Source organism: Cynoglossus semilaevis, chromosome 9 (assembly GCF_000523025.1).
Source record: "Cynoglossus semilaevis isolate Cse_v1.0 chromosome 9, Cse_v1.0, whole genome shotgun sequence".
NCBI classification, from domain to species: Eukaryota; Metazoa; Chordata; class Actinopteri; order Pleuronectiformes; family Cynoglossidae; genus Cynoglossus; species Cynoglossus semilaevis.
Window position 1 is genome coordinate 3694255 of NC_024315.1, and position 18249 is coordinate 3712503.

General features: G+C 40.5%; 1 protein-coding gene across 1 annotated transcript in view; it reads left to right on the forward strand.

Annotated features, from left to right (window-relative positions):
• The window catches only part of cacna1ib (calcium voltage-gated channel subunit alpha1 Ib), a 136423-nt gene that overhangs the window by 62448 nt on the left and 55726 nt on the right, over positions 1 to 18249 (forward strand). The window contains 4 exon segments of the mRNA XM_025058458.1: positions 8061 to 8158; positions 12115 to 12274; positions 16557 to 16899; positions 17986 to 18078. Coding sequence (XP_024914226.1) covers positions 8061 to 8158; positions 12115 to 12274; positions 16557 to 16899; positions 17986 to 18078 — 694 coding nt within the window.

The window sequence follows — 18249 nt, forward strand, 5'->3', positions numbered from 1 at the left end:
TTGTGACCCCCTCAGGTGGTCCTAACTTTTCCCTACCCTGCGTTTATGTACTCTTCACATTCCAGTGCCCTCTCACCCCCCCCACCCCCTCACTACCTTCTTATTTCCACTCTCAACCCTGCCTTCTACATATTGCCGTGTATCCACCAGGGAACGGGAACATTTTCCGTCCACTTTCCTTCCCCTTCCTTAGATTTCTCATATATTTCAGCAGCCTCCTCCTCCTCCTCTGCACCGGTTCTGCCTCTGGGCGACTCACACGACACCAGTGCCATCGCCCTGCTCTCCAGAATGTTTTATTTGGTTCTATTTTCCACTCTGATCCTGCAGTGCCCTCCTCCCAGCATTCCTCCAGTCCTCTTGCCTTAAGCAGCATGTGTTGGGCTGCAGCGACAGACCAGCTCCATCACTGCAACCACCAATTACTCCCAGGTCTTACATCCACCACATGCAGAGAGTGTGGCAGTGGGAGTGGGGTGCATGATAAAATGTTGCCCCTCCGGGAACTGCTGTGCTGCGAAAAAACAAACACAGAGCGAGCGACAGGAAGGGGATTAAACGCAGCACGAGTTCCGCACCAGACTGAACCGGACCCCTGTGGGTGAGAGTGATGTGAGGGTGTGTGGGCAGGTGTCCAGTGTTGAAATGGGTTCTTTATATGTGAGCCACCGCCCCCCCACTCCTCTGGCTTGGTTTCCCAGCTAAATGTCACTTATCAAATTCTTATTTATCCAATAAACAAACAAAGAGATCTATGTGTTTTATCGTGGAACAAAAATACAAATTTATTTAGATTTTTCCAGTTCAGCTGAAGACCAGTGTGTATGACTTGCTCAAAATATCCTTACAAGTACTATACAACTTTAGGTAACCGTTCATGAGACACAATTATATGTTTTAATCTCGACTTAAAAAAATATTTAAGTCGAGATTTTGGCAAAATCATTTTCAGAAAGGTGATTTCTGAGCCCAAACTGAAAAAGAAAAAAAAAGCAGAAAAACAAGTTACTGTAGTTGTGATGAAGTAGCGAGTGCTGCAGCATATTCTTATGTGCAGGTTCTCCAGCAGCTCCAGGAAAACAGTGCTGACACAAACACACTTTACCATCACCAGTGGCTGAAAAAAAAACAAAACAAAAAAAAAACAAACAAAATCCATCCTGTGGAATCTGTGAGAACCTGTTCAGGCAGTAAGTCATGAAATCTAAAAACCACAGAGTAGCAGCTACAGGTGGACAGAACCAGAGTTATATAAATATATTTTTTATCTCATATAAATGGATTGAAAGTCTGTTTGAACTAATTTACACGACAGCCATTGTTAATGTATAATTCAAAAGGAATCAAATGGGATCTGAACCTACGACCTCAGTCAGTCACAGCAAACACAACCATATTAACTGTGTTTCACTGCTGCCCTTAAATACTAATGAACGTCTATTATCTGACAGAACACACAGTTTTATGACGTGTGTGTGTGTGTGAGTGACAGGCAAAGAGAGAAAAACATTAAGGATAAGTAATGAGAAAATGAAATCTATTTAACCGTTACACAGAACTCAAACAGAGGTGTGAGGATCCACCTCTCCACTTCTCTGACTGCACACAGATCAACATACGGGCAGTGAACGGCATAAAAATACTCAGAGCCTCAGGCATGTTGGGAAATGTTTACTGCGTTTACTCAGAATAACAGCTCGTCCGCCGACAGCCATCGTGTATGTTTTTCTTTTCTGCTATTTTTCTGGAATCTGTTGATGAAGTCACAGCAAACCTGCTGGACGCCGACCTGTGTTTCACCACCGCTTAATATATATACGTTTAATTATAATTATAATGAAATATTATTTAATTATTTTTATTTATTGTGTATTTGCAATTTTTTAAATAATAATAATACTTAATATATATATATACGTTTAATTATGATTATAATGATAATGACATATTATTTAATTTTTTTTATTATTGTGTATTTGCAATATTGTAAATAATAATATTTTTTTAAATCTATTTATGATTGACCTGAATGTAAAAACGTACTCTCCTTAGTTATTGTTAGTTTATTATTTGGTCAATTAAATCACAGTATCATCTGCAGATGGACTGATTCTGCTGCTGCTGCTGCACTCGTGTGTAATCCATTACACTTTGGTTGTAGAAATAATAAATCATTTCTCTGATGACTGACACAGATCCTAATGTGTTGTAGCTGCGTGACACCGTCTCTTTCCGACACTGACAGTGACGTGGAAAGATAGAAATACCCAGATCCAGGAGTGTAAACCAGGAGCTGACGTCGCTCTGCCTTTTCCTTCAGCCAGATTTATACTTTGAGACATTTCAAAAACCTCAGGTTTGGTCTGACACTTAACACTGGATCATCTTGATTGATATTGTCAGCGTGTGTCCATGTCTCATTTTTATATACAAATGGATCTGATGACCAATTCTTTTTGGTGGGAGAAAAACAGAACTTAAGTTTCGATCAACTCAGATCCAGTACAGACAAATACTGTGTGCTTCGTTAATTAGAGATCAAATATGTCACGTAGATCATGGCTGCATGGAATTGTACAGCAAAAAAAAAAAGAAATCCTGGTAAAAGAAAGACACCCGGTTGGAATGAGAAGGGGGGGGGGGAGCTAATTGACCCCACTGTTAATCATTTGTGAGAGGTCAAAGTGGTTTGACCTGATTCTTTCCACCGATGACATCAGAATAATGACGTTACTGTATGCGTTGACTGCTGGACTAAAATTAAACGAATGTAGTTAATAATAATAACCTTTATTTTGACGTAACTAATTCTAACATTAAATTTGAAGCTTTGGAACAGGGAGGTCAAACATAAGGCCCATGGGCCAAATCCGGGGGTAATTATGGTTATGATTCTACTGCTTTGGCTCACTTGACATCTAATTAGGCTGTATGTGACCCCTGAACTGAAATGAGTTTGACACCCCTGCTCTAGAAGATACTTTATGTGGAAGAAAAAGTCAAATGTTCCTTCATGATCCTGACGTTCCTGTTTGTGTATAAAACATAGGTCCAAACCCGGTGAGTGTCATCAGAGGGAGGGTTTGAGTCACTATCTGAGAGCACAGACCCTGCTCTCCCTCACAGACACACACATTCTCCATTCCCTCGGCGCCCCCTGTCTGTGCTCAAACCTCTGCAGAGGAAGCTGCGTTTAGGAGAGCATGCAATAAAAATGACAAGCAGAACAGCGGAAGAAAAGAGGCGACATCTAAGCACATTAGTCAGGAAATGTCAGCGCCTTTTACACACAGGCGTTTCACACAGAGGATATTCAAAATTGTCACGTTTGTTGAAAAAAAAACCTCAACCTGAAATTATGTGGCTTTTTCTTTTCTTTTTGCTGAGATTACAGCTTTTCTGTCTCTCGGTGAACACACGGGGCTGTCTGAGCATCGCTGATGAGTCTGTCTGATGTGTGTCCCGTATAGTAATAATAATGATTGAGGCCAGTATCATGTGCAAAACGATTGACTCCAAAATTAGGAGTTAAATATTCTTTCCATTTGAATATACTTCTTTTTAAAATCACAGATTCTTCTCAACTCATCTGAGCTCAGCAGATTAAAATGCAAATTATTGAAACTGGACAAATGAAAAAGATGGGAAAAAAATAAACCTTGAAGACGGCTCCAAAAACTATTGATTCAGTCCTAACAGATAGGAGGATTTTTTTTTTTTTGCTCCCAGCGTCCACTGGGGCTGTAACTGATCTGACTGTTGAATTGAGCTGTAGCAAAATCTAATGTTTTTTTTTCCCTGCATTGACCTTCATTTGCTCTTTGTGACTTGTTGGTGTCACCCTGGTGTCATAGATCAATATCATCTCCTTTTATGCTGTTGGGGAGTCGAACAGGTGATGGCTCACCAATAGTCTTGTTTGATAAAAAACATTTGCGTCTCTGGTCCTCACGTGTCTCGCTCCGCCCTCGAGACTTAGGAAACAACCAATGGGAACAACCAATCTGCTGTGTTCATTAATCTCCTTTAACAATTCATGTCATCTCCTCCAGGGGGAGTCCTTCCTGGAGGTGGGACAAAATGAAACATTTAGTTCTTTCAAGTAATTGTTCAATTAGTTTATTTATGCGTTAGAGGCAGAAATTGTCCTACAAATAATTGGTGGGATTGTTGTGATTTCTTGTGCTAATGACGACCCGTACGTTCTGCCCATACGTCAACCCTAATGTGACAGAAAACATTAACTGCAGCAGTTAATGTAATTATTATAAATGACTGCACGTTTCAGTGGCTGAGGCAGATAAACAGCTCTGCACCGGGGCAATCGTTTCTCATTTGACCTGATGCTGTTGATGCCGCTGGAATCTGTCCTTTTCTGTCAACTCTAACCTGGTTTGTTGAAGTAACTAGTAAACAAATGCTCCAACGTAACATAGTTAAGACGTTATGTCATAACAAAGTGTCATAACATAGTTAAGACGTTATGTCATAACAAAGTTGGAAATATTATTGGATATTATTGAAAAATGGATGCCCAACATTTGAGAATATACATCTTATTTTCCACTGGTCTGTCTGTCTATAAAAGGCAGTTTTTTCTGAGCGTCACTGGTACAGACGAAGTCCAGCTTCATGTTTTTCAGCAGTTTTTTCTCTACACGCTGCAGGTTCAGTTCACAGAGGCAAACGAAAAAGAAAAGGAAACTCCCACCGTTCTACTTTGAAGCTTGTTTCTAAAAGAAGACCTTTTAACACTCCTCTGCTCTGGGCTGCAAAAAAACAAGAAATAAAAACATTTTAAAAACATGGTAGGAAATCAAAATGGATCTCAATCACACTGTACCTGAGAGGAACTCAAATATATTCAGTTAATTCAAAAAAAAATGTTGTCAACTTCAAAAAGTGTGTTGTTCACACTCAGATTGACACTGTATTTTGGTTGTATCAGATGATTGTGTCTGAGTACGTGGAGCGCCATCGTGCGCTAGCGCTAGCTCTGTATCAGCTCAGAGTGTGAAGTAAATACTGTCCACGCGGTGAGAGTCCGTGTTGGTGCGTCACTGCAGCGATTCCTAACTGTGTGGGACTGTAATCTTGTGGAAGTGACGAAAATAAGACAAATTTGATCTGAAATTGTAACAAATTGCCTCCTGAGATCAAAGATCTCCATTAGCAGTGATGAAGGCTGCCTCACGGAGAGGTCTCAGAATTTAGGGGTTTTTTTTATTATTCATTATCCTCTGGTCAAAGTGGAACCATTTTAAACAAAGGTGAACTTTTTCTACATTATTATGTGTAAATGATGTCAATTTGTGAACCACATTCAGGAACAGTAACACACATCTCTCCCTCTCTCTCTGAACCAATGGTTGTGTTAAGACTTTAGAACGAGAACCAATATAGACTTCATATATTTAACATGTCATTCAAACTTTAAAAAATTTGAAAATTTGGAAAGTGGATTTTGTTGTTGAGAACTGGTAGTTAAATCTGCAGCTCAGCCCAGTATATCATTCTGCCAAAACTCCAACTAGGTAGAAGGTATAAATTTACCTTTTTACTGCGATATCTTGTCTAAATTACGTTCTTGTTCCCCTGCGATATCTTGTCTTGTCTAAATTACATTCTTGTTCCAAGTGTGATTTCGTATTTATTTCTCCACTTCAGTTATTTAATATTGAACTTCCTCCTTTAGTCACCTCCCTGCTTCTCTTCCACACGGAGACCGCCTGTCAAATTAAATCACAGCCCGACACTGAAGAACCGACCTCCCTGCTCTCTGGTAGAGACGCGTGTGTGTGAGCGGCTTCCTCTGTGAACTTTGACCTTTCTTTTCATGGTCCGAAGGTTTTACTGGCCAGGTTTTATCTGATTTGCTGGGGCAGTGAGAGAACCGGGCCTCGGTCGGCTTCTGTCATCGCCAAGGTTATAATGATACACCGCCAACGAGGGAGGCTCTCGTAATTCATGGTTCACTGAGTGACGTCCACACCTTTGGGCTCGGTCTTTACACAGGACTAACGACTGTTAGGAGTGAGGGAAACGTATCAGTGATACATAAATGGTAATTAAAGAAAAACATGTTTAGATTTAGAACCATTTAAATCACTCTCTTTGACAAAAGAAATTATAAACTGTAGACGACAGAAAACTTTGAAACTCAAGGTCACTCTCCTACACTTGGGTTTCGTTTCAAATACTTTGTAAAACAAATTATTTTATGGGGAAAAAAACAAACTGTGAGGATATACAGGATGTCCTGGACTTACGGCGTAGTTTTAATTGAGAACTCACATCCTGTACAGTCGTACCAATGACACTCAGCTACGCTGACGCAGCGGTGACATCATATTCTAGGACAGAACAACATCAGAAGCGTGGGAGAAAATAATGAAGGGCAAAAAGTTCTCAAAAGTACAACACAAACGAAATGCAGCGAATGCAGCGCAATTATGACGACTTACTCTGTGACCTGCCATGACTAAAACTGTACTGTTTTATTTAATATTTGTCTTTTTGTATTTGCATGTTTACTGTAGTTGGTTGTTGATTGACTGTAATGATGATTTTATTCATCGTCGTATGTTGGAACAAGGCGTTTTTAATTTATTTCATGGGAGATGTAACCATGAAATGCTGTAAGTTGAGGACGTTGTAAAACGAAGACCCCGCCCCCCCACTTCTCCAGTGTGTTTTGTGTTTTTATTCTTCTGTTAGGTCAGAGGTTAGACTTTAATCTTTCAGTTCCTTTAGTTCCCTTTTTTCTGGACGGTGTTTTTGACCTTGAGCCACATTGAAAATAAGAGCAATTCCAAAAATCAAGTCATATCATATAAATACAGTAACAAACCCAAAAGTTCACTCAAATAAGTCACTCTTTAAAAACTAGTTTGCCTGAATTGTGAGTTTGTGAGTTTGGAATTAAGTGGAATGTTCTTTCACCCAACTTCCTCAGTGAACAGGTCAAAAGGTTACGTCAGAGTAATTGGCTGGAGTTTCCTAAAACATGGAAAACTTTTAACTTCGGCTTTGGATCGGCTTTTTATAATTGAGCGGTAGAAATAAAGACAGGAAGGAAACAAATTAGAAAGATTTCTTTTACACTTTGAAAATCTCTGAAGCACTTTTTCCTGTTAACCACATTCTTGTGTTGATTGCAGTTTGTGTTCCTAACACTTTATCTTCAGACTTTATGAAAGCCCCAGGCTTTCCCTCCCCCTCTCCCTCTCTCTCCCCCTCCTCCCTCTCTCTCTCTCTCCCTCTCTCTCCTCCCCTCTGTCACCCTGGTTCTATTAACCTTATTCAAATCACCTAATTATTTCTGGGCACTTTATTTCTTGCGTCGGCCAATCACAGCTCACCCCTTCGTTCCTTTAACTCTGTGGTCGATCTTTAATATATGTATAACTGATATTTTTTTAAATCTTATTTTCTTTGTCCTCGTGGATCACTGTCATGTGTTCCAAATTATTATTTTATTCTGTGAAGTGAGTATATTCAGTGTATTTGCGGTGATGGAAACCTTTGCTCATTTTTATGTATTTAAACATCTTCCCCCTCTGTGTCTAAATGAGAAAACACCACGGCTATTTTTATGTATTTAAACATCTTCCCCCCTCTGTGAACACCACAGCGGCTTGGTTGGAATTTCACTGAGCTGTACGCCTACACACAAACAGAAAAAAAAAAAAAAAAAAACCTATCTATGGAATGTTTAAAGCCATGGTGGCCTGGATGTAAACAGTCGTTTTAATGCTACACGTGTTTCTATTTGACTCCCGTTTCTTTGACTTTGTTTTTATCAAAGACATGAATTCCATTAATTCACGTCTGTCTAAGTGTCACAGGACTCCAACTGTGTGCAGGTGCGTGTGTTCGTTTAGACTTCATAATTGGTCCAGATCTAGAGGGAGAACTGTCTTAACACAACCTGAAACACTAGGACGACACAGCTGTTTGATGATAACGTTGGTTTAACGAATCATTAGTCTCTGTTTGCCTTACCAGATGTGTGTTTTGCTTTTTTTTTCTCATGTTTTTTTTTTCTGCATCTTTTACAGAATGGTTGAATATTCTCTGGACCTACAGAACGTCAACTTCACTGCCATCAGGACTGTGAGAGTTCTTCGGCCCCTGAAAGCTATTAACCGGGTACCAAGTAAGTCACAATACCTGTTCATGCTCCAGTGAATCAGTAGGTTCTGGTTCTGGTTCTGGTTCTGTAACTCATTGGCAACGTCGCACGTTTTTGTTTCTCCGTCAAGAAAAGACAATAATGAATTCCACAGCAGTGAACAAATCAACACTGATACACGGAGTCAAGCCATTCACGCAGTGGCTCCGATTCAGCACCACGGACAGCTGCCTGGCTGGCAGCAGCTCAGCCCCTGCCTTTGTTCGCTGTCCGAGGTGCTGAATATGAATCAGCCATTTGGCTCTGGTTTCGGTTCAATAAATGTCATGCAAATCCAAACTACACCAACACAAAACAACGTTTATTGTGCAATGTTTTAATATAGTTTGTCATCCGAAACGTATACTATCTCCTAACATTTATTAAAAACAAACTTCAGATCAAAGTCAGCATACTTTAATCGACCAGTACACCTGGTTGATTTAATATGATGTTTATAAAACAAGGATGAAATCGTCTGACTAGAATTTATGAGGACAAAATAAAAGACGACACGATAACAGCATAGAAATAAAATAAGGCATATGAAATAGAATAAAAGTTGCGGCACAAACACAAAGACGGCACCGGCAGGAAGAGAAGGATCCGTCTGAAAGTCAACTCAATAAATTTGAGCGGTAATGGAAATAGAATAGATCCGGCGTTCTCTGGGAATATGTTCTGGATTTGTGGTGTATAAAAACCTGCATGCTTCTCTCTCCTTATTTACTCCTGCCTCCGGAGACAGTAAGTAAACCATGAAGCAGTTCATAAATTTCCCAGGGACACAGAACAATGAATCAAACACTCCCAAAAAAACCCTCTGTGTATCAGTCATAAAAAAAAAAAAAAAAAAAACCCTCTGTGTATCAGTCACAGTTACCTGGAATAAATCCTACAAAAACAAGAAACAAAAAATCAACAACAACAGCACAGCATCCTGTCTCCTCTTAGACCATGACCCACATTTGTGGTCTAGTTTTCTCAGTCAGCTTTAGTGAAAATTAACACAGATCTAAAATGTTGACGGCACCGGGAACATTAGCAGTGTGTACTGACTCAGCTTTGATGTCAGTCGTCCCGTCGTCTCGTTGTCCCGTCGTCCCAATCCAATCAGAAAAACAAACCACCGTTGTGCAACATTTCAATTATCTGTCGTCAACTCCTTGTCTGTCACTCGTGCCTTTGCCAAGTTCTAGGCCTCGTTTTTTTGTATGGACCAAATAGATTCTAGTAGAGCGAGAAAAAAGAAAGAAAAAGAACCTTTTTTGGTGTAAATTCTCTGAAAGAGAAATGCAATGGTTTCATGTTTCAAATCCTCCAACTGGGCTGCTGTCCACGTGTCTGACTCAGTCTGGTTCAAAGCAGGGACAACGCTGTTTGTAAAGAGATTTACATGTTGGGAAAAGAAATATTTTTGTTACCAAATACAACATTTATCTTCTGCCTTTGAGTTTGTGAGGTCTGTAATTTACTACGACGAGATGTAAATGTGTGACGACACACGGAGTATTTAGAGTAAAGAAAACAGACCAAAACACTGTTCCTTCACTGAGGTTTTCAGATGAGCTCCTGTTTAATTTGACTCTGTTTAAGGTTTAATTAAACTGTGTTCTTCTGCTCACTGTTGTCTCTCACAATTCAAATGAAAACACAATGGTTCAATGATGTGTAATAAAGGAGGTAATAGAACAACACAGATCGCTGCGCTTGATTATAACGCGTGTATGAAGTTCTCCTTTATTGATGTTTGGATTAGGGCCGGGGATTACCAGTTTATTTTTCTTACGTTATCAGCGCTAACAGCTGATGGGGGAAAAAAAGGAAGATGGATGACGACGGGAAAAGGGGGGATTATCCCGCTCCGTGAAGAATTGCCCAAAATTAGATGAGAGGAAGCGAAGGATGATGGGAGCGGAGATGTGGGAGAAGTGAGATGAGGCGGCTATCAGGGTGATAGATGGCGCTGAGGAGACGAGTGCAAACGATGGTGGGAGTAATCAAATGAATGGAGATAAAATGAGCCGGAGAGAGAGAGAGAGGGAGAGAGAGAGAGAGTCTGAACAAGCTCTAAAGCAGCTGTTTTTAACAAATAAGTGACTCGTGTACAAGTGCCACCATTGGCACACGAACCTTAGTTTGAAAACCACTGTTTGACTCGACTTGAAGTCCTTCATGATGTTCATGATCAGATCTTTACGTGGAACAGGATGGTGACGTCCAAAGTTGTTGATAATATATTGGCATTAGCGTCAGATTTGACCAGATTTCGCTCAGAGGATAAATAAACAAACAGTTCCGTCCTTTATTAAAGGAGCAGTTCCACAGAACTCTCCTCTCGTCTCCGGGGTAATTCAGTCTTCATGAAGGTGAGGCACCAACGCTGACTCTGAAGATTCATATGGATTTACACACACACACATATGCACAGACAACCTCCAGTCTGTGTCACACACCTGATTAGATGTTGTGAACACACACACACACACAAAAACACTTAGTGTGTGACGTGATCTGAACAGTCACTTAATGGACCGTTAATGGGAGTTAGTCAGGTCTGGGTCCCCGCGGCCACGGCTTTAAAAGTCTCCTGTTGACAGCATTACCCACAATCCTCCACTGGGAGATGAACATGTATTTATATATATATATATATATTTATGTCTGTGTGTATAATTAAACATATATTACTCTTAACCATCATCTCTGTAGGTGCTAATTTACACATTGCAGCCAATTAAGACGAGGACTCAAAGGTCACGAGTTCTGATCGTTCAAACGTCGTTACAGTCGACGCAGCCCTCGGGAGACAATCTTACGACAAACAACACCGTCTCAACCCGTTGATTAGTTTCGTTAAATACTGTGTCACTTTTCAATCTACTCGACTCGAATTGTCCCGTGTCTCATTTTAAGAAATCAGTGGTTCATTTAAGGGCTGTGAGATCACGATTAGTCGGGGGATCAGGGATTGATTGGCTGATTATGATAATGTGGTGGTTTGTGATGAGCTGCGGTGAGAATGTGATGAATACAGGGAATACTCACCTGCGTTAGTGTGGAATAAGGAGGTTCTTAGTTTGGAAAATGGGTTTTAAATTTGGCATATGTGAAATGATAAATACATTGTGAATCTAAGTTTTTGTCCACCTTGTGTTTTGAAAAAAGAAATATTCTGATCCATATTTCTGCCACTGCTCTTCCCTCATAATCTTTCTCCTATTCTTCGTCTTCTTCCTTTTCTTCTTGATGTCCCAGTTATATATTATATTTTTTCCTTTAATCTCTGTCTTGTCTTTGTCTCTACTCGAGGTCTATTTTTCTTCATTTCTGTCTCTTTGGACCAGACATTTATTATCAGTGTCTGATCAGAACGTTAATGTTTAACGGTTCTCCTCTTCACTGGCGTGAGCGTCGACGTCCACGTGAATTATTCATCAGAAGGTCAACAACTCCATCAATCCCATGTTCAGAGATAATTCGATGCAGGAGACACTGTGATTACCTTTGTACTGCGTTTAAGCAACATAATTACTTTAACCTCCATTAGTAGCAGTTAGCGCAGTGTAATTGTATTCAAATCCAGAGACAAACTCCATCACCTGGAAAGGTGTTTGACTCTGCACTAGAAATGGGAAGTAAAAGTTGAACCGACGTAAATGTTTAAACGACTGGTTTAAAAGAAGCACGGAGCAGAGGTTTGATGTTTGTTTTCAAGTCTTCCTCCTCTTTTTACTTTTTGAATTTTCTTTATCATTGTTATAAATCTCTTCCCTTTTGTCTTTGTTTTTCAACTACTAACCCTTCTTCGTCTTCATCTTCTTCGCCCTCTTCTTGTCTTACTATTATTACGAAGAACATGAAAATGAAAAAGTGAAGTCATCTTTAATACACTCCACTCCACTTCACCACAGACACTGACGCCGTGTTTCCCTCCACAGGTATGCGTATCCTGGTCAACCTGCTCCTGGACACCCTGCCGATGCTGGGCAACGTCCTCCTCCTCTGCTTCTTCGTCTTCTTCATCTTTGGCATCATTGGCGTTCAGCTGTGGGCGGGGCTGCTGAGGAACCGCTGCTTCCTGGAGGAGAACTTTACTCTGTGAGTGTCCACCTGCTCCTGCTGTGTTACTGATCCACATAGAACCTGTTAGAGGATCAGTTCATATCCACATTAGTGAAAGGGAAATATTTGTCAACGTGACACAGGTCACAACAAAGATGTGACCTCTGCATTTGAACCCATCAGTACAGTCAGCAGGGGGTAATTGGCTCAGTGGTAACTTGGCAGCTTGGGGATTCGAACCTTAAACCTTCCAGACCCAAGTCCATGTTTTGCAGAATGATTCATTCTTCACTGTTGTCAGTCAAACATCAGCGTTAGCTCCTGACTTGGTCTTTGAATAAAATCACCTCCTTTGTTTTCCCTTACTGAACATAAGCTCAGTTTCAGCTCATTCTAATTTGCAGCAGGTGGAGCTCGACCCGCCGACCCACCGACCTGTTTCGCTCGTTTTGTTCTAAGAAAACAAACATAGAGGACACTTCGTCTTCAGACTTGCCTTAATTGGGTTTTTCTTCTCCGTCCTTCTGTCATTGTCTCACAGACACATTAACACACTAATTGTGCATGATGCAGATCATTCCCTGCTGTGATCATCCCCCCCAACCCCCCTCCCACCCCGCGTCTCCCACTGCTGCACACAGTGAATTTCCCCAGAAGAAAAATCTGGTTTTAGAAAATGTCCAGATGCAGATGACGTGGTCCTGGTGGGTCGTCCTCGTCTCTGACCTTTACACTGTGACACGTTCACTCTGGGTCTCATTTCCTGTTTGTTTGCTTCTTTTCTGCTTATTTTGCGGCGTGTGTGTGCACAGCGTCGTGGACGTGACTGTGTCGCGTGGTATTTGAGAGAATAATGCGGTACATCTCGGTGGATGTGGGCTGTTTGTTTTGGTGAAAAGTGTCAGAAATTCAATTACTCTTCTGTCATGTCGCTTCAACATCACAAAAGTGCACACGCTGTTGTTGATTCATGCTGGAAGCCTCCACACATTCTGTTTGTGTTCCTCACCAGCACCGGGATCACCATCTGTTTTAGACGCTGGAAATGTGAGATTTAATCAGTGACGGAGAGAAAATAGTTGTTGTGACAAAAAATATAAAAATCCACGTCGCTCTTTAAATCGTTTCAGTGTTTAAAGATTTCAATATTTGAGTTGAATACTGTAGGACTGTTTGATCAAAGTCCTGCAGATACAAATTCAGTTTTTATCATCTGCATAGAACGAATATGTTTCTGCTAAATGAAAAAACAGAGTTTGTTTATTAACAAAAAATAGAAAATTACGAGTGTCGCAAAGAAAAGTTTTAATTTTCTGCATATTAACAACAAAGTGTGTTTAATAAACAACACTGAGATATTAGGACGTTTTAATCATCTGCATAGAAAATATATCTTTATGCATTAATTAATGCTGTTAAGACAATGACATCTGCATAGAAAATATATCTTTATGCACTGTAGAAAATTACTGTTTTTAAAAATAATAACAATGGAAAAAGATGCCTTTTTTATTAATAAACACTAATCGATTTTCACTGTCGTTCATCTAAAAAATTTACGACGAAGAGTCAGTTCTCGATCTGCCCTTTATCAGTTTCTACCTTGAAATATTTATAATTAATATATTGAATATGATACAGTAATGTTTTCTGTTTGGACTTGACTTTAATCTGCCCAACAACTTCAAACTTTAAATCTAAAGAGTCCTGAAAGTGTTGCTGATTATTACCAACGACGACAACGTTGACGTTGACGTCCCCCAGAAACACGGGCAGAAAAGTGGTATTTAACAGCGGTCAGTTTAACAAGTGTCATCTGCTCCTGACGTCTTTATGATGTGGAGTAAGGGTTACAGCGGTGTAGTGAGCGGAGCTCTGGGGAGAACAAATCCACCGATGATCGCTTGATTAGGTATATTTGTCTGCACAGAGGAGAGAGAGAGAGAGAGAGAGTTAGAACAAGTAGAAATAATGATCTCAGGAGTCTCGGGCTTTTTGGTGGGAAGTTATCGCCTTGGCAACCATGTGAGAGATGAATGGACAAGATGGGAAAAAAAATAAAAAACCTCTCAATTTAGCATAATTAGTTCATGTTCTGTGGAGTCAGTGATGTCCAGCGACAGTGGGTGAAATCAGCCGGCGGTGTCGTCCGGTCGACCAGGACACTGGAGTTAAACTCTCACAGCTTCAGCTGTCAGCTCCTTCTCAGGTGTAAAATCTCTGCCTTCTGTCTGTCAGACGCTGTTTAGAGGAATCAACAATCATCACACACACACACACACACACACACACAGCTGAAGTCCAATCTGATAACAAGCTCAGCTGTGATGTCTGCTGCCGCTGTGGTGGGTGTTCACAGTTTATTTGACGCTAATGTGTCGTCCTCTGGTTAGTAACGAGGGATAAAAACAAATGGCAGAAGCCACAGCGACAGGAAATTATATCTGGGATCTGTTTCAAGTTCATTCATGCAGATTCTAATTGTAATGTGGCTTCTCTGGAAAAACAAAAGTAAACAAATAAAAAAAAAAAATTGACAGAAGTCACAGTACTGACACATGGTAAACAGACATGAGTCTGTTGATATTTTAGAGGAACCACACACAAAATATGGTGGATTGTTGGTTAAGGAAGCAGAATACTAATACTAATAATAATAATTATTATTAATAATAATATTTGTATCATTGTGCACTAAGAAACTGCAGTGGTATTTCTTTCAGACGGCTAACGATGCTAATTAGACGTAGGCTAAAAGTGTAAAATTACTAAAGCGTTTCTGGATCAGGTTGCAGCCGATTGTTGTTGACAAAAATTACCTGAAAATCTAAAATTCTACGTGAGCTCCCAAAAGCAAATACACGTTCACACGGTTATGAAGTTACCTCAGAAAATCACACGGTATGAACATAAAAACACACGATCCTTCAGTGTTCATGAACTCCACCGTCGTCAGCTCAGGTGACAGGAAACCAAAGAATATAATTATATACTGTATTTATCCTGTTCTTCTTTGCCCTTTAAAAAAAAACAAAAAACCAAACAAAAACAGCAGCCCACTCCTGGATTAAAGCACTGTCTTTGTTCTGCTCCTGAGACAAACACCTTTTTTTTATGACTCCACATATTTTCTCCGTGCTGTTTGTGTCTCATTTTATTTATTTTATTTATTTTTCTTTTGTCATCTCCTTTTCATCCCACGTGTCCTTTTTTAACAAGTTTGGTTCGATGACTGCGTGACTGTGTTCTATTCCTGTTCCAGGTCGTTTTGTTCTTGTTCTTCTTTCTTTCCGCCTTCTTTTGTTTGGATTTGGCTTGATTCTGGTCTCGTCTTGGATTACATTTCCAGCAGGCTGTCAGCACATTGTCAAACCACCACACGCTTCTGTGACAGTGTCTTTTTTTGAACTAGCAACTGTAGAGGAAGTCCTGAAAACATGACAGAATTGACTGGGAATTAAACTTTTCTCATCGCCGGCCTTGAATGCAACACTGAAATCCTCGCTCCTCCTGCTGCTGCGTTTACAGAAAATACGTATTTTCCCTTTTTTTTGTTTATTGTTTTGCAGATAATTTGAATTGGTTTCCGGCCGTGAATCAGATTAGTCTTAAAAAGAAGAAAACTCTTCACCTGTCAGACTCTCAGAGAATAAAGATGGCAGAGTTATTTAGGTTTCTGTCTTATCTTAACTGTCCAACGTTCCACCAATCACAGTACTTTTGTCGAGTCTTGGTGTTAAAAAAGGAAACAATTCTTCATGAGAAAGAGTTTTTAAACCTGTCACTTTTATTCGATAAAAACTCCTTTACTGACCTTTATCTCACATGACATGTTAACGTAACAGTCAAAATGCAGTTTCACTACAGTTTATTATTATTATTTTTATTATTATTAGATTTTTATTATTTCTTTATTATTATTACTGTTGTATAGACAGTTATATAAATACACAGTCAATCTAGGTGTTGAAAATCTGACCTTCATCCTGATGATCTTTTTTTTTTTATCTCTGATTTAGCCTCTGTTTACCATCATATACCCAGATTATAACTTGTCTGCTGTCCCTTCCTAACTTTCCATGTCCCTCTCCTCCTCCCTGCACTTTGACTGGTGTCTTTATTTTATCAACAGTTCCAGGTTCTCCAGGCTAAATGTTGGAAACAGCCGTGAAGAACAAGTTGTTTTAGTCTCTGTAAAATATCCAGAGCAAGTCTGAATTATTCATCTCCTTAAGGGAAATCTGAAAAAGCTTTCCAAGTAAAATTTTCATTTTAATCAACTACTAAAATAAAGACTGTTAATTCCTTTTTTCCTCAGCACCACTGGCATCAGCCTGCCTCGGCCCTACTACATCCCCGACGAGGACGACGAGCGGCCCTTCATCTGCTCGCTGCCCGTCGACAACGGCATCATGTCCTGCTCCGACGTCCCCGCTCGACGAGAAGGCGGGAAGACGTGCTGCTTGGACAAAGACGACGCCCTGTACCGACAGTCGCTGGGCCTGAGCCCCGAGCCGCTGGTCAACGGCAGCGTCAGCGTCGCAGGGCTGTGCGTCAACTGGAATCGGTACTACACCAGGTGTCACACCGGGCACAGGAACCCGCACAAAGGAGCCATCAATTTTGACAACATCGCCTACGCCTGGATTGTCATCTTCCAGGTGAGGAGTTTGGTGGAAACGGCCTGGAGTGAATCCATGAATGAAGTCTGAGCTGCTTCAGTGAGTGTGTGATGTATGATGTCACCAACTGCCCAAACACATAGTCATGGTTGACGATAAAGTCTGGCTGTTTATGTATTCAACACGCACACATTAACCAACTTAATATTCATGAAGTCGATCTGTGTGAACACACTGGAAACAAAGGGACCACGTTTTGGAGACGTTGGTTATTTCTTTGGTTCTGTAGAACGTTTGCATGTTTTTTTACTTTGGTTTCCTCCCATTTTTCATCAACACTTGGCCGGAGTCAAAAGATTCCACGATGTAGCTGAGTTGTAGGTCACCGTGGGCCCCAGGAAGGTTACACAGGCCCTCTTAAAGCTGTTGTTGCCTGGCGCTCACATAAAAGTTACACCTCGTAAATATGGACAGCGAGGGGAGTGTGTGAGGCAGAACGAGGTGGGTTACTTCTCTGAACCCTGCCCTTTAAACTCACAGTCACCTTGGTCCTGACTGTTAGGGTGGATGTTCTGAGACCTAATCTTTGAATAAGAACCAGACAGATGTGGATTTACAGGCCGGCTGTCTTTTTTCCATCCCATGCTCTTTAGCATAGCAGCCTTGAGTTGAAAAAAGATGCAGCCATCTGGTCGCAAAACTCAAGCCCTTAATTTAATTTAATTTTTTTATTTTTTTGTTTTTTTCTACAGATGTTGTTCTGTAGAACGTTTGCATGTTTTTTTTTACTTTGGTTGTTATTTTGGTTCCCTCCCATTTTTCATCAACACTTAGCAGGAAATATTTAGGACCTGACTGCAGTCAAAAAGGTCCAAAACAGATGTTTAAATTTGAAAAAAATTGGATTTTGTGACACATGTCTCAGACAAATACTGGCTCAGTAGTAAAAGTCACAAACCCAAGTCAGTAAAGTCAAAAGACTTTCTTTTCGTAAACTCCTGGGAAACATGATGCGAGGAGAAAAAAAAAAACTCTTGCGACCCACCTGAGGGCCGCGACCCAGTCTTTGGGAAACAATGCCTTTTTTTTTTGTTTTTTCCTCACTCTGTATTTCCCCGACCTCAGGTGATCACTCTGGAGGGCTGGGTGGAGATCATGTACTACGTGATGGACGCTCACTCCTTCTACAACTTCATCTACTTCATCCTGTTGATCATCGTAAGTCGCACAACAACAAACGCTACAGCCCAAAAATCACCTTTGGTCCAAATTGGGCTTGGAGTTGGAGACATGACGTAGTTGACGAAGTTCCTGTGTGTGTATTATATAAGGCGTCTTTGGACTGAGCTACACACACACACACACACACACACACACAGTCTCCTCTTC